This window comes from Myotis yumanensis, unplaced genomic scaffold, assembly GCF_028538775.1.
Source record: "Myotis yumanensis isolate MYYU_CA2020_CCGP unplaced genomic scaffold, mMyoYum1.0.hap1 SCAF_5, whole genome shotgun sequence".
Taxonomy (NCBI): Eukaryota; Metazoa; Chordata; class Mammalia; order Chiroptera; family Vespertilionidae; genus Myotis; species Myotis yumanensis.
This window is the reverse complement of record NW_027223756.1, coordinates 93,688,043-93,703,958: the sequence shown is the minus strand read 5'-3', so window position 1 is coordinate 93,703,958 and position 15,916 is coordinate 93,688,043. Positions and strand designations below refer to the sequence as shown.

At 57.4% G+C, this 15,916-nt stretch overlaps 1 protein-coding gene across 1 annotated transcript; it reads right to left on the bottom strand.

The window, feature by feature from the left end:
- Positions 1–898: 898 nt before the first annotated feature.
- Positions 899–14,847, bottom strand: FHIP2B (FHF complex subunit HOOK interacting protein 2B). Its single transcript, XM_070416551.1, has 17 exons — positions 14,734–14,847; positions 10,727–10,805; positions 7,639–7,808; positions 7,099–7,203; positions 6,885–7,004; positions 6,484–6,711; positions 6,205–6,401; positions 5,787–5,895; positions 5,586–5,662; positions 5,039–5,228; positions 4,369–4,514; positions 4,128–4,256; positions 3,870–3,960; positions 3,546–3,689; positions 3,046–3,186; positions 2,755–2,855; positions 899–2,536 (listed from the first exon to the last, which is right to left on the bottom strand). Exons 1-17 carry the CDS (start codon positions 14,776–14,778, stop codon positions 2,398–2,400), a joined length of 2,211 nt encoding a protein of 736 aa, XP_070272652.1. The 5' UTR covers positions 14,779–14,847; the 3' UTR covers positions 899–2,397.
- Positions 14,848–15,916: the final 1,069 nt, after the last annotated feature.

The window sequence follows — 15,916 nt, the reverse complement described above, 5'->3', positions numbered from 1 at the left end:
ACTCCCTCCCACTTCTCTCAGTGTCTGAGGGACCCACCAGTCCATATTCACGTCAAAGGGCAGTGATATTTTAAAAAAATATATATTTCTTTATTGATTTCAGAGAGAAAGAGGGAGAGAGAGATAGAAACAATGAAAGAATCATTGATTGGCTGCCTCCTGCACGCCCCCTACTGGCGATCGAGCCCACAACCCAGGCATGTGCCCTTGGCCAGAATCGAACCTGGGACCCTGGTTCTACCCACTGGGCAAAACTGGCTAGGGCTGTGCCCATTATTTAGCCTATGGTAGTTTCCAACTGTGGGTGCCCATTCGAATCACCTGGAGAGCTTTAAAAATAACTCTGGGTCAGCCCAGAGGCACTGATTTATCTCACGGAGGGTCGGGCCGGGGCATTGGTGTTTTAAAAAGCCACCCAAGTGATTCTAACGCGCTGAAGTGAGAACCCTGTCTGTCTTCAGCTTGCCATTCTTGGTGACTCCCTCAGAGGCTTCACGCACGTACATTTAGGGACAAGGTTTTTAAACCAGCAGGCCCACGGTTCACCACAAAAGCAGTCATGCAGCTCACAACCTAAGCACCTAGCGTGAGACTTGTACACAGATGCTGCAGATGGCCCACTCCCCCCAGGGTGTCTCTGAGGCCGGCCAGCCCTCAGTTGTGGGCAAACTGAGCAGAAATAGTGTTGCCTGGCCAAGAGCCGCTGTTCCTGGCAGGCGCTGAGGAACGTCAGAGTTGCCCTGCCAGAGCCTGTCAACTGTTTACCGCCAACCCCTCCACTCCAGTGCTGAAAAAGGAACTTAATTTGTCTTACTTGGGGAGGAAGATGGGCCCAAATTAGCAGTGGAGCCCTCGGCAGAAAAGACGCGAAGGGTGGAGAAGAACAGGGCAAGCTGTGTCCACGCAACCACACCATTTATTGCCGTGGTGTCCGGGGGGTACACCACGAGAATGCCAAAGTGCATCGAGGAGGGGAGTGTTTGTGACTCCTAGACGCTTGAACATTTTCAGAATCAGAGAGTCCAGGCCCAGCCTGCCCACTGAGCTTGCTCCCATCCCACTCCCACACCCACGTGTGCACAACGCATGCATGCACACGCCCGCTGTCCTTCAGCACGGCGGGTCAGTCCTCCCCAGCTTGGAGGAATGTGGGAGAGGTAGAGGTCACTGAGTTTCCTCCTCTTTCATGTCACCTCTTGGCAACCCGCAGCTGGCTTCCAGAAGCGGCATGGGCAGGAAAAGGAAGCAAAAGGGGCTCTGGCCTGCTCCTCCTTGCCCAGGAGCAAAGCCAGCAACTGCAGTCCTGCTGTGAGGTAATGCCTGGCGCCGCCTGTGTGTTCCTGCAGGTCGAGACAGATTCGGGCCGGGTGGGGTGGCAGCCCCAGCCTCAGAGGGCATGCAGGGAGAACACCAGGCCTGCAGCCTGTGCCCCAGCCCCTCCCTGCCAGGCCTTGGGGCCTGCAGTCAGGTGGGCCTCCTGGCCTCATCTGTACCCTGAGCTCCCTCACTCCCCTGGAAGGGCATTCCATCGAGCACACTGTGGGCTCGGCCTGGCCTCCCCCGGTCTCGAGCCCCTCTGCCCAGGTGTTGTGGACCTGCTGAGACGGGTTCAGAAGGCGCCAGAGAAACCAGCTGGAGCTGGAGCCTGGCACCAGCCCCCGGCTCCCCAGGCCCTCTCCCGCCCTGGTGGAGTTGCATCAAGGTTCTCATTAGCAGCTGCCCCCGCCTGGGCGCGGAGCATGCTTTGGCCATTTGCCATGAGGCGGTTGGGGATTTTGCAACAGTCTCCGGGAGGGCCAGGCAAGAATGGGCTACCCTGCCATCCACTGCCCCTTCCACAAGGGTTAAGTCAAGAAGCCCGGAGAAAAAAAATGTCAAGTCTTAGCAGAATCTATGGTACCTAGCGTGACAGAGTCTGGGCTCCCATGCCCCCATCTGTCTGACCTACAGTCCTGACCAGCCCTCGCAGCCGTCAGCTCACACCTCTTGTGCCCACCGGGATTGAATCACAGGTCTTGGCCTCGGCCACAAATGGCCTGTGGAGACAGGTGACAGTCCCAGAACACAGGAGGGTCTGGATTCCAACGCTCACCTGGCCGTCACCCAGCTCCCCTGGGAAGACACCATGCTGCCCGGGAGGCCACCTCTTTTGCTCCTTGGCTCTGGTACCTTGGAGACCCACTTCCTGAAGCCCAGCCTAGTGTAGCCAACAAGGCAAGGTCTCCTTGAGGTGAACTGGGAGCCGAAGCCCAGGCCTCCACAGAGGCAGAGGCCCCGGATACAGAGGAGACAGAGCCAAGCCCCTGCCCCGGGAGAAGGGTGGCGGCGGCTGTGCCAGGCGGGAGGGGAGGCCGCTCCGGGCAGAGGTGAGAACAGGAGCCTCCCCTCCCGGGAGGCTCAGACGTGCCCTTCCAGGGGTGGGGGGAGGTGCAGGTGAGGACCCTGTGGGGGGAACTTGACAAAAGCAATGGCAGCCAGTTCCTTGCAGAATTCCTCCAGTACCACCACTCCCTGGAGAAGGGTCTGGTGGTCCAGCCTGAGGGGAGAGCACAGAGTCATGGCTGGAAGGCAGTGGCTGTGCCCCCAGTGTGACCTCCCAGGGTCCCTAAGGCATAACCCAGTGGCAGACCCCTGAGTGAGAACAGAGCTCAGCAACGGGCCCTCTGCGCCAAGGCCTGGCACCTCCCCACCCTGAAGGACCTGCCCTCCCACCCAGGGCTCTACCCCAGGCACCCACTTCTCTCAGTTACTTACTGCTCCCCGGGAGTATGACCCATCAGCTGCTTGCGCACCAGGAGCAGCTTGCCTGGGAACTGGGGTACTCTCTGAATTCTCTGCATCAAGTCCCCAATTACCTAGAGCAGGAACAAGAGGACTGAGGTGGGGACCGGTGACACTCAAGCGAAGTCCCGTGGCTCTGCTGCACCATGGCAGGGTGGTACCTGTGCTTTCCCCTGGCACTGACTCCCACATCTTCAGCTCCCAAGCCCCTGTTCTGTCCCCTCCATTCCTGCCCAGCACTGACACACTGCCAGGCGTCCTTACCCGGACAAGCACAGAGAACAGGCTCCTGCAGCCGGGGGCCAGGCTGATGTAGGGGTCCAGGAGGTACTCATGGATAAGGGGGTGAGGGAACAGGGCGAGCCGGGACAGGACTGAGGTCACTTGCAGGTTCAGGCTGTATGGCTGCAGGGAACACGGTGGACAAACCAACGGTTGTCAGGGGGTGGTGAGCATTTCTGCACTCCCCCAGAAAGGCGCCTGGCCAGTGTGAACGTGTGCGGGGGTGGGAGGCTCACATGATGTGTGTGTGTCATGGATCCCTGGGGCTGAGGGCCAGAACATGTTAGGGCGTGTGGAGCAGAGGCGAGACGGGGCTTCCCGCCTGGGGAAAGGTGGGGGGGGTGGGGGGCATGGAGCTGAAGAACTGAAGACGACTCGACCCCCGTGGCCAGGCCCTGCTCTTCCGAAGGATTCCAGAGGCACCCACCTGGGGTGCCACTGTGGGCCCCACCCTCTGGCTGGGGCCCAGTCCTGTTGGCTACCTGTTCCAAAATCCGGGACATGCGGTCAAACAGCATTCGGAGGAAGTGCCCCTCAAAGAAAGGCCGCTCCGGCTCGTGGGGGTCCAGAGGGGTGAGAGCCAGGGGCCAGCCCCAGGGACTGACTCGGGAGCTGCACTCCTGGAACTGGAGCAGGAGGGAGAGTTGAGAGGAGGCCCGTGGTCAGGAGGCCCCGGCACACAGTGGCCACACAGGAAGGTGGACTCGGGGTTCGTGGCTGGAGCTGCGAGTGCCCTGGAGGAGCTTAGAGAGGGAGAAGTCTTTGAGGGGCAAGGAGTGGGCACTGGCAGAGGCCTCAACACTCACCAGTCCGTAGGCATCGTGGACGTAAGTGTCATATCCGGTCTCCTCCAGGAAGGCGGAGGTCTTGGCTTCCTCGGGAACCAGGCAGAGGAAGCTGAGAGACAGGACCCTCGGTGTGGCGGAGCCCCCCTGGTGCCACGCTCACCCCGCTCCGTCTCCTCCTGGAGGGGAGGGACATCCCCTCCCGGGCTGCGCCCCTCAGGGGTATGGCCAAAGACGGAGCAAACCCACGTGGCTCAGACTTCCTGACCTGCCCCCTACCTGTTGACGATCTCAGTTACCGCCGTTTTGCCATCCGAGTTGGTGGCGGGGGCTGGATGGGGCTTGGCCGAGGGCTGGAAGCCGGCGTCGAGGAGGCCGTCTGTGAAGTAGGGGTCCTCCTCTAGGTCTCTGTGGCCAGGGTACACATGCATGGCACCGACGAACCAACAAAAGAACGAGTGTGGGGTGCTGAGGGCTGGGGTGGGGCCGGGGCCTCCCGGGGGCGCAGGGTCTCACTTACAGATTGTCTTCGTAGCTCTCGGGCTCCTGGGAGCCCCGGGCTGCGTACAGGCGGCCCTCGAGGTGGCACAGGACCAGGCTGCGGATGATCTGTTCGTGGGGCTTCTGGAGCAGCTCCTCAAACAGCCGCAGTGTGGCGATGCTAATCTGGGGCAAGAAGGGGTCAGCAGGATGCCCCTTCCTGCCCCAGCTTCCGGGGGTGCCTGGGAGTCGGCTCACCCATATAAGAAAAGTACCCCTAGAAGGGGATCCCCCCTCCCTGGCAGGTTTTGCGGGGAGTGGATGGGTGGTGGCCTGGGAATCAGAAGTCTGGCTGGTCTTGGTTCTATTATTAATTTGATGTGCAATAATAGGCAAGAAAATGGGCTTTTCTGTGCCTCGGTTTCTGTGTCCGAAAAATGGAGTACTGGCCTCATCCACCTCAGAGTGGCCAGTAGCCTGAAGAATGTCCCATGAATGGAAAAGCGGTGTGCAGAATAGAAAGTATGCGGTCACAGACAGCTACTGTGTGACAAGAGCCGGCTGGCTACCATCACTGTTTCTTTTTGGTGGGGAGGGGTTCAACGTCTCAAAGGCAGAGCCACCTGGACCACTAATGAAAGTGGGAGACCCCAGGAAATCCCTTTGGCCGGGGTGGGGCGGGAGCGTAGAGACCAGGGCTTCCACCTCACCTCATCAGAGAGGTGGTCGCAGTGCCTGATGAGGTGAGCGCACGGGGTGCAGGGGCTGTCCTCGGGGGCTGCCGGCCGCTGCTCCGAGCCCAGGAGGAAGGCCACGGCCTCTCCGAGCAGCGCAGGGGAGCGGAGCTGACGCAGCAGGGCCGTCAGCAGGGCCGTGGAGGTCAGGACGCTCTGCTCAGACCTATGTGGACAGAACACTGAGCCAGGCAGGGAGGGGAGGCCAGAGGGACAGGGAGGGGATGAGTGGGAGGGTGGTGGAACCCTTCCTGGTTTCCTTACTTCGCCAGCTGGTGTCTCTCTGCTCACTCCCACCCTCCTGAGGTCATCAAGTCCCAGGGCGTAGGCCTTTGCTAGCCCACAGTGGCTCTCAGCCACGTGTGTGTTGGGGGAGGCCTGTCCGAAATGAACCGAAGGAGCCCACAGACTCATGGGACGCTGGCTAAGGAGGTCCCTGGCTGTAGGGACAGGAAGGGGCAGACGGGGTGGGCGGTTTGATCCACACTATGTCCACATCTGAGGGGCCTGGACATAGACTTACACGTGTAGGAGCTGCGGCTGCAGGATCTCCATGAATAACTTCTCAGCCACAGCCTTTGCCAAGGCATCCGCAACCACCTGGGCACCAAAGAGCACGTCTTAAACACGTTTCCACCGAAAATAACTGTCCTTGCACAGCATCCAACACAACAGCAGAGCCCTCAGTTCTCCAGGAGACAGAGATGACAGCAGCGTGACTCACCGCGTGCGCCTCCATGGTGAGGTGGTCACAGTAATCGAACCAGCCCAGAAAGGCAGCCAGGGCCTCTTTGCCTGGGAAGTTACCCTCATCAGATGGGGCACTGGGTAACCTGGGGGAGAGCGAGGGAGGCTGTGAGTCCTGCCTCAGCCGTTCCAGAGGAGGCTGGGCCCTTTCTCCCTCTGCCCTGGAACCTCTGTTGCAGGTGGGGAGGTGGTCCGGGGCACAGGGTAGGGTGGTCAGTTCCACAGGGAGCTCTGTGGGTAAAAGCAAAAATGATGCTTCTCTGGTGGGTGAGAAGGCCCTTAGGGTGGGCTGTAACCTTGGGAAGGAGGTGCCAGCCGGGGTCCCCATCCCTCCTGGAAAACAAGAGGAACTGGCTACTGCAGATGCAGCCTCCCTTCCCTGGCCACGTGCCTACCTCCAGGTGATGCCCTCTAAAGCGGCAATGTCTGCAGGGTCCAGAAAGGTGGGCAAGGACTGGTACAGCTGGCAAAGGTGTTTCACAATCGCAGGGCAACAAGGGCTGCTCTGCACCAGGTAGGTGGCGGCTGCCTGGGGAGCCACGCTAACGAGGAGCAGCAGGTTCTCCTGGGCCTTCAGAGCCACACGACCTTTCTAGGGGACAGGGACACAACTTCAGGACATGCACCTGAGCTGAGTCCCCCAGCCTCCTCCCAGCATGCACCGGGTCCAGCACCTTGCTCTTGCACAAGCCAACCAGGGAGGTGATTAGGTTGCTCTCCCCGATCCCCTCATCGGGCTCCTGGGGCTCAACAGGCAGCTGGGCGGTCAAGGCCCGGGCCCCACAGGGACCCCCGTCAGGAGCCTTGCTGTGGGGGTGGTCCTGGTCCTCGATACTGGCCGTCTCTCCAGGCAGGGCTGTGGACTCCTGGGATGCTTTCTTCTGAGCGACAGTTTTTTTACCCTGCAAAGGAGGCTAGGTGAGGCCAGGCCTGGTGGGGACCACTCCCCATGCTGCCGCTTGGGAACACAGATGTGCTGTCAGGGGCTCGGCATGGAGCGGAAGGGGAGGCGCCCCGAGTGCCTCTGTGGGATGGGGTCTGGGCCCCTCCGCTTCTGTTCGCTAGAGACACTCACTTCCAGGATGTAGGTGAGCAGGGCTGGATCCTGCTGGATCTTGGAGCAGAGGACGGTGGTGAACTGCACCTCCTCCTTTTCTGTGAGGGATCCAGGAGCTCCCCCAAGCCGGAGAAGTTTCTGGAAGGGGAGTAGGATAGAAACAGAGGGGAATGGGTGGCAGGAAAGAGTGGGGGCCGCACCCCAGACACCCCTTGGCTTCCTGGCCCCTCACCTGCACAGGCCTGTGGACGTTGAGGTAATGCAGGAGAGGGTGCTGGACCTGGGCCAGAACCTTGCTGAAGAACTGGAACACCTGCTGCCGCATGCCGGGGGGGTACTGAGGGGCAGAGCAGAGGGCCGGTCAGGAGAGGGAGCCGTGCCCCTCCGAGCACTGCCCCCCTCCACTGCCTGGAGGGCACCTTCTCTGCAAGCCTCCTTCCCTGTCGGAACTGGCCCCCTCTGTGCTGCCCGTCCCCTTCCCACTTCATTTTTCTCTATAACCTTGTCATCACTGAGCACACAGGGGGGCTCCTTTGTCCTAATCACTGCCGCGTCCCCTGACACATGGCTGGTCCTCAGCACATCTTTGCTGAGTGAAGGCTGACTGAGTAAGAGGGAGCCTCCTCTCCTCAACCTCCACGTCACCCAGCTGTGAGCGGGGACGGTGGTGGCTGTGCCCTGAGCCAGCCGTGCCCGGTGTCCGGGCTGGAGGAGCACAGGGGGAAGAGCCTGGCACCAGGGCCAGGTGGGACGGAAGGCTCCGGGTCCGCACCTCGGCCTTGCCCAGCGTGCACAGGGTCTCCAGGATCTTGTGCTGCAGCAGGTACTCGAGGCAGGGCCCGGCCTCGCCCGCCGCCTGCTGCCTCTCCTCGTGCACCAGGATGTCCAGCATCTGCTTCAGCCGCCAGGGGATGTCCGTCTTCTTGACCGGGGTGTTTTCATCTGCTCGAGGTTCAGGGAAAAGGGTGAGTGGGGAGAAGATGAGCACTCTGGCTCTAAGGGGTCAAGTCCAAGGGGCCTGGGGATGGGGTTGGCTGAGGGCAGCAGAGGCCAAGTTAACAGTCTGCTCCCAATAAAGGCCACAGGAAATGGAAGTTCACAGTTCATGCCTCCATATTTAAAAACACAAAAGAACCCGGCCAGCGTGGCTCAGTGGCTGAGCGTGACCCATGAACCAGGAGGTCACGGTTCCATTCCCCGTTAGAGCACATGCCCGAGCTGTCAATGATTCTCTCTCATAATTGATGTTTCTATCTCTCTCTCCTTCTCCCTTCCTCTCTCTGAAATCAATAAAAAGGCATATTAAAACACACACACACACACACACACACACACACAAACACACAAAAGACCTTCTAGAATGAGGCCCAGGATTCAACTCTGAGAAGGTGTGCATGCCCCGCTCTTTATCAAAGGGAAGAGCATCAATTTTGCCCAAACCCTGGGGCTGACCGAGGATCGTTGCCAGGGCTGCAGGCAGCTTTGGGCCTGAGTGAGAAGCCGTGGGCCCAGGGGTCTTTGTCATATAATTCAGAATCTGTCTCCTAGCAGCTTCCCACCAGGTTATCTGGGGCCTGTTTGTCTCTCATACTCACAGAAGGCAATACTCTACTGTTTAAAAAGCAGAAATAAGATACCCGGCCAGTATTGCTCAGTGGTTAAGCATCGACCCATGAACCAAGAGGTCACTGGTTCAATCCCTGGTCAAGGCATGTGCCTGGGTTGCAGGCTTGATCCCCAGGAGGGGTGCGCAGGAGGCAGCCGACCAATGTTTCTCTCTCATCAATGTTTCCATCTCTCTATCCTTCTCCCTTCCCCTCTCTCTAAATATCATAAAAACTTATTTTTAAAAAAGCAGGAAAAAGAAATCTGTGCACGACCTTGGGTTCAGACTCAAACCTGCGGCACCACAGAGAGGCACCGATGGAGAATCTGGTTAGTGTGGCTGGCTGTCTTAGAGCTGCAGAGGCTGGAGTGGTTTTTAAGAGAAAGTTTTGGTACTTTGGCACTGGAGCACCCCCTAGCTTTTCTTGAAAGCACAGGCTCTTGAGCAAGGCAGCTGCCTCATCCACTCCTGTACCTCTGGTTATAGGGACTGTTCTGGAAATTAATGTTGGGCCCAGGCAAAGCCCCAGATGGATCTGGGTCGGCTCTGGATCCCTTACTGCTCTCCTGGTGAGCTGTGGCTCTGTGTCAAGAGGTCTTTAGACTAAAAGGTACAAACTCGCAGTTATAAAATCAGTCCTAGGTGTGTAACATAGAGTGGTGGCTATAGTTAACAGCACTGTATTGTATAATTGAAAGTTGCTATGATTGTAAAAGTTCTCATCACAAGAAAAAAATAACTACACATGGTGATGGATATTAGTGAGACTTACTGTAACCATTTCACAATCTACCCATATTTGGAATCAATATGTTATACAACTGAAACTAATATAATGTTATATGTCGATTATATTTCAATGAAAAAAGAGAGAGGGTCCGTCTACAGTTGTTGTTCTCACCTGGGGGCATGTGCTGTCCCCCAGGGGACATTCGTTATTGTCCGGAGAGACAGTTTTGGTGTCACAGACAAAGGGAGGGTACTGGCCTCTGATGGCTAGAGTTGGGGCTAAATATACTAGTCACTCCCACAGCCCTCACAGCAAAGAGTGACCCGGTCTAAATGTCCACAGTGCAGCCCGAGGAGCCTGCTCTAACAGAGGCTTCAGGGGTCCCTCGGGCAGTCCCAGGCTACTTTCTCATTTCCTGGGCTAGCTCAGGCCGGAAATAAAGCTTTTAGGACGGAGTAAGCTGGAGTCAAATCCCAATGTGAACTCCAGGAGGGGAAGGCTAGGGGTGCAGGACAGGTTTACACGGCAATCAGTGACCATCCACCAACACCAGCACACTGACCACAAAGCAACCAATCAGACTCCACCTCCCAGTGAGCGAGCCTGATGGGCCCAGATGCCCTAGGCCAGTGATGGCGAACCTATGACACGCGAACTCATTTTTTTGGTTGATTTTTCTTTGTTAAATGGCATTTAAATATATAAAATAAATATCAAAAATATAAGTCTTTGTTTTACTATGGTTGCAAATATCAAAAAATTTCTATATGTGACACGGCACCAGAGTTAAGTTAGGGTTTTTCAAAATGCTGACACGCCGAGCTCAAAAGGTTCGTTGTCACTGCCCTAGGCTTTGGTTCCCTGGTGTGTCAGCGTGGGGAGAAGGACCTGGTATTTATATGCTTTGGTTTTTGTTCTCCTCTGACCCCTCAAGTTGGCTCAGGGAAAAGAGAAATTTGTTCAATTTCTTTTTCTTTCTTTCTTTCTTTCTTTCTTTCTTTCTTTCTTTCTTTCTTTTTTTTTTGTTAGTCCTCACTTGAGGATATTTTTCCATTAATTTTTAGAGAGAGTGGAAGGGAGGGGGTGAGACAGAGAGAAATATCAATGTGAGAGAGACACATTGCTTGGTTGCCTCCCACATGGGACCCAACCAGGGCCCAGGATTGAGGTACATGCCCTTGACTGGAATCGAACCTGCAACCCTTCAGTCTGCTCTACCCACCGAGCCAAAATAGCTAGGGCTGTTCGATTACATTTTCAATCAGTAAGCCCTGAACACAGGCATTTGAAGCCTGAAGGCCCGGATGCCCCGGCTGGAAAATGGGGCAAGTGGAGCTCAGCCTCTGCCTTGCAGAGAGGCCCGCGAGAGCCTCATCCTCCTCGTTCCCACTCCCACCTCCCATAGCTCCCTCGCAGAGAGTCAGAACTCTGCGCTCCTGGGCAGCAGCTGTCCCTTCCCCGGGGCACCTGCATCTCTGAGCTGCATGGTGCCTCTGCCCATCCTTTCCTCCCAGTTCCTCTCACCTGTGCTCTCGATGTAATAGTGCGTGATGCCCTTCCAGTGCTCCACAAACGCCTCCAGAAGGTCGATGGTGGGCTCCCACTGCGGAGAGAGCAGGGACATAACCTGTGTGATCACCGGCTCCGCCGCCACCCACACTCCCAGGAACGGACATTCCACTCTCTACTAAGTGCCGGGCCAGTGCTAGGACTGGGGGAGGCCCTGTGATAGTGGGTTCCCAAAGGGAATAGTAACACGTTTCCTCAAGGACACATCCGAACTGTGGCCAACCATGTCGTGGCGTCACTCCCAGACCCCGCTCCCTGCTGGAATCACTGTGCCCCTGCCACAGGTCATGATTCCATAGTCCTCGGCTCAGAGGAGTGAAGAACGCTGATGGAAACATCAGAGAAACAGATCATTTCAGCACAACATGGTTATCCTACAATAGGGGTGCGCAGAGGAAAACGGGAGCACACCCCCAAATCAACAAAAGCAAAACGACACGGCTGGAACACACGTGAAAGACAACGTTTCAGATCCCTCTGACTCGGAGGGTCTGCGGAAAGCTGTGTTCAAGGCCACACAGGCTCGGTTCAGCCAGATGGGCGACAATAGCATAACGTGAAGAAAGTGCCTTACTTCTACAGTACCTGCCGCTTCTGTCCAAGCTCGGCTTGTGCGGCCCTGACTCTTCCTTAGCTAGCTCTGCTCCCATCCACGCCTCCTCCAGCTCCTCCTATTGGCCATGGGGGACTCTGACTCCGCTGTGAGCAAGCCCTACACCTCCCCCTTCCCAGTGCTCTCGCCATCTCTAAGGCCTGGCTGGTACTGTAATAACCACTTGCCCTGAAAACTGCCCCCAAAGGGCATTTCTCCTCTTTCCTTGCAGAGTAAATGCTTGCAGAGTGAAAATACATAATCAGGTGGTCCCTCTGCAAAGGTGCTCATTTCTACTCGGAATCTTTGCTCAGGCCACTCCTCAGCCAGATCCTAACAGCCCCCAGTCAGGTTCTCCAAGGACCAGCTCCACAAAGCCCTCGCTGGGTTCCCGGATGCATCACCCTCTAACCTCATGCTTTACTGCACCACAGAGCTCCCTATCTCCTCCCTAATCGATTCAGGAAGTATCTCCAGTTCCTGCTACATACACAACACCATGCTACCTGTCACCGGCAAGACAAGGATGTCTCAGATCCAGTGCCACAAAGGAGAAGAGGATATAAAACCACATTGAGTAGCTCAACTGCAGGATGCAGTGTGAGATGAGCACACAGGAACGGTGGGAAAGTGACCTCCGGGAAAAGAGGAGTCGCTTCCAACAGGCTGAAACAGAGAAGGCTGAGGTGACGCGGGAACTAAAACTTGAAGAACTGCGTGAGATTTCGACAATCAGAGATGAAGGAAAGACATTTCCTGCAGAAGGTACTCTGCAAAGTGCGTCTGGGACAAGGATGGATTGATGAGGTTTCAGAGCCTTGAAGGCCAAGCCAAGAAGTCTGGAGAAATATACATTTGCAGGCAATGGGGAGCAGGGCCGTGACAGCTTCAGAGCAGTGTTTTAGGAAGAGTCACCTGCCAGTTATGTGTAGGAAACAAAGGCAAGACGAACACTTTAAAGACCACTACAACAGGGAGAGGAAGCAGTGACACTGAAGCTGAGGCCTTGGCTGCCCCGTCTTGTCTTCTTTTAAAATTAGTTATGGGGCCCTAGCCAGTTTGGCTCAGTGGATAGAGCGTCGGCCTGCGGACTGAAAGGTCCCAGGTTCGATTCCGGTCAAGGGCATGTACCTTGGTTGCAGGCATATCCCCAGTAGGGTGTGTGCAGGAGGCAGCTGATCAATGTTTCTCTCTCATCGATGTTTCTAACTCTCTATCCCTCTCCCTTTCTCTCTGTAAAAAAATCAATAAAAATATATTTAAAAAATTAGTTGTGGGGTTCACAGCCCTTACTAGAGCGACATCTCCCACAGTCGTTCCAAACGCACGGTGTATGACCACATCTTATCACGTTCTATTATCATTGGGTTAGCAGTCATCTCTCTACTAGACTATTAGCATCCTGGGGGTCAGGAGCACACACATAGTGGCTACTCATCAATATTTACTAAAAAGCTCAGCAAGCTCCTTAAGACCCTGTTCCACACATAGTTCCTTGTCTCTTGGAATGCCTTTTGACCCTGGAACAACACTACAATTATTTCACAAGTTTGTAATGGGGGCTCATAGAACCTCAAAAGTCATTCATAGTTTCTGAAAACCTTGCACTGGCTTAACTAACTAATCCAGTAAGAAAAGTAGGAATAGGAGAATGCAGGTTAGCCAAAACAGACCAGTAGAGGGAAGAAAACAGGGGGGTACTCTTTACCTGAGACTACTGTTAGCTATTCTAACTCCAGACCAAAGAAACTCTTCTAAATTTCTTTTTCAAGATAAGGGTTGCTACTCTACTTTTTGTCAGAAGAGGGCAGGAAAGAGCAGCATGCCCCCTCCTTACCAAGGAGTTAAGCAACTTGCTGGGGTCTTAACCTGATGACCCAGGCCAGGGGAAGACCTATGTGCAAGATGTGGGGGTGCAGGGAAAAGGGGGGTTCCCATCTCTCCCGATGACCACACAGGGTCAGTTAAACTTCTAGGGTATGGCCTGTACACTGAGGGGCCTAAGACCAGCTGCCTAAAAGTATCTCCCTTGACCACCAATATTTCCTCCAGCCTCTGGCACTGAAATTCCGGAGCTTGGAGGCATTAGAAATTCACTTCCTAGGGCGAAGGTCTTGTCTGCCTGGAGCTGTCCTTGAGAGGTATGAAGTAGTTTGTCAGATCACTTTCTGAGATGACAGCTGTCTTGATTGGGGTCAGGGAGGAGGGGAAGGAGAGAGTATATGGAACCCCTCCCTGGTGGGATGTCCTGAAGCCCTTGGACTTCTGGGAGGGCCAGGCTGGGGCTGGTGGGGCAGGAGCCAGAACCTTTCACTTTCTTCCCAAGTTTGCTTAAGGCTGAGGCCATTCTCATTCATAACAAGCTCTGAGTTGAGGAGGAGGGGCGTGTTGGGGAGGAAGGGAGTGGAATCCAAGGTTGTTTCTCCTGAGAAAATCCGATACACTGAACTGGTCACTTAGGAGAGGGTTTGTGCTGAGACAAAACAATTGTTAACTTTACAGACAGCTTCTTGGCCAGGGTGACTGTAAGACAGGGCCTCCGCCTTCCCTATCTAAACTGAACTTTATCTTACTGATGAAGTGGTCTGCCTCTCACCAGCCTCCACCCCCAACAGAAAATAGCAAAAACACAAACTCTGGTGGAATGTAAGACATCAATACAGTCTTCCCCACAGGCCGCTGCCCAGACCCCACGGTGGCTGGCTTCCCCGGACTCAAGGACTCAAGGCCAGGACAATGTGAGATACACGGTGGAAACCTGCAGAAGGCTGCTCCAGGGTCAGGGCCCCCCAAAGCTGCTCCAAGGCCAGGGCGAGGGCCTCCCCAAAGCTGCTCCAGGGCCAGGGCGAGGGCCAGGGCCAGGGCCAGGGCACCCCCAAAGCTGCTCCAGGGCCAGGGCCCGGGTCAGGGCCCACCCACTGGACTGTCTGCACTCTCCCCGGGGCCTGGCCCGGCAGGGCCGCTCTCTGCACTCCCGGGTGGAGGGAGGGCTCCGCGGCGGGGAAGGGCAGCTCTTGTGAAGCCCAGGGCGCAGGAAGTGAGGAGTGTGTGTCGGAAGGGGTGGGGGGAAGCAGAGGCTGGAGGAGGGGACCTGGGGTCCGGGAGGAAGAAGCTGCTGGGTGACGGGAGCCCTCGGGCCCCGGAGAGCTGGGAGCTGGGAGCCCGGGCGCAGGGAAATAAACAGGAAGCACTCTGGGCGCAGAGGCGGGGAGCGGCGCAGCTGGGAGGGCGGCGCGGGCTGGAGAGGAGCGCCGGGAAGCGGGCCGCGCGAGGAGGCGGGGAGGGTGCCGCGCGGCCCGATGGGGTCCCTCCCGGGCGGCCCAGGCCCGCTACCGGCTCCGCCCCGGCCCCGCGACCCCGCCCGGCCTACCGCGCCCACGGCCTCCTGCAGCAGCGCCCCGAGCCGGCTCAGCATGGTGGCGCCCGGCTCGGCTCGGGCTCGGCTCCGGCTCCGGCTCCGGCTCCGGCTCCTCGGCGGCCGCACTCCCCGCGCAGGGGCGGCCCCGCGGCGGCGAGGGAGGCGGGGCCCGGCCCGCTCCGCCCCGGCTGGGCAGGGGGCGCTCCCGCCGGTCCCCCGGGTCCCCGCGGGGCCTGTCGCGGTGGGAAAGTGAGCCGATCCCCCCAGAGCGGGGGGGGGGGGGGGGGGGGGAGGGCGCCGCGCGGGGCGCAGGGTCCAGCCCGCAGGCGCCTTAGGAGCCGGGTGGCCGCGAGACAACGACCCTTCCCCTCGGAGGAGGGCGCGTGGCCCGCAGAGGTCGCTTCTGGGGAGTGAGAAGCTTTGTGGGTCCCGTGCGTCTCCAGACGGCCCCGCGCCCCCGGGTCCCCCACGGCGGCCGCGGGCGAGTGTGGCTTGCCCTCATTGAGGCGGGCTGCGTGAAGGGCATGCGCCCCGGGGTCTGACCACTTAGTAAAGAATAAAATAGCGCACGGAGGAGGTTTTCTGTGGAATGCATGCTGTGGGGTGATATGTTAGCTATATTGGGGTACTATTAAAATTCGTTTCACTTGTTGCTTGTTACTTTAAGTGGGCACAGCGCTGGGCCAGAGGTCCCACGGGAAGTAACAAGTGGCCCCTTTGGCCCTTTGAGCTGCACCACGGGACGAAACAGAGTGGGTTTCCCGTGGGCACAGGACAGTTATGCCCCAGAATTACGCAGGCGGAGCCCTCAGCAAGAGCAGGGGTTCCCGGAATGTCCGAAGCTGGGGTCTTGAGGATGCGCCTTCTAGCTGCCAACTCTGCCAGTGTGAAGCGCCCCCACCCTCCACCTCCACTGCTCCAGGAATGGGAAGCCGTTCTTTCTGAGGATGTCTGTTCAAAATATATTTCTGCTGCCCACTGCCAGCCTGTGACTAAGGGGCAGGTGCCGAGAGTCCCACTAGGAACAGGGATGGGGAGGTGGAGGTCCGCCTAGGCCCTGTCACAGAACCCTAGGACCTTGAGCTGTGGGGTCGCCTTCCCCATGGGGGCTGAGACCCAGGAGACAGTGACCTGCCCAGAGCGGGTTGTGTGCTGTGGAGGGCAGCCTGAGGCATGGGGAGGGCCGGGGTTGGCC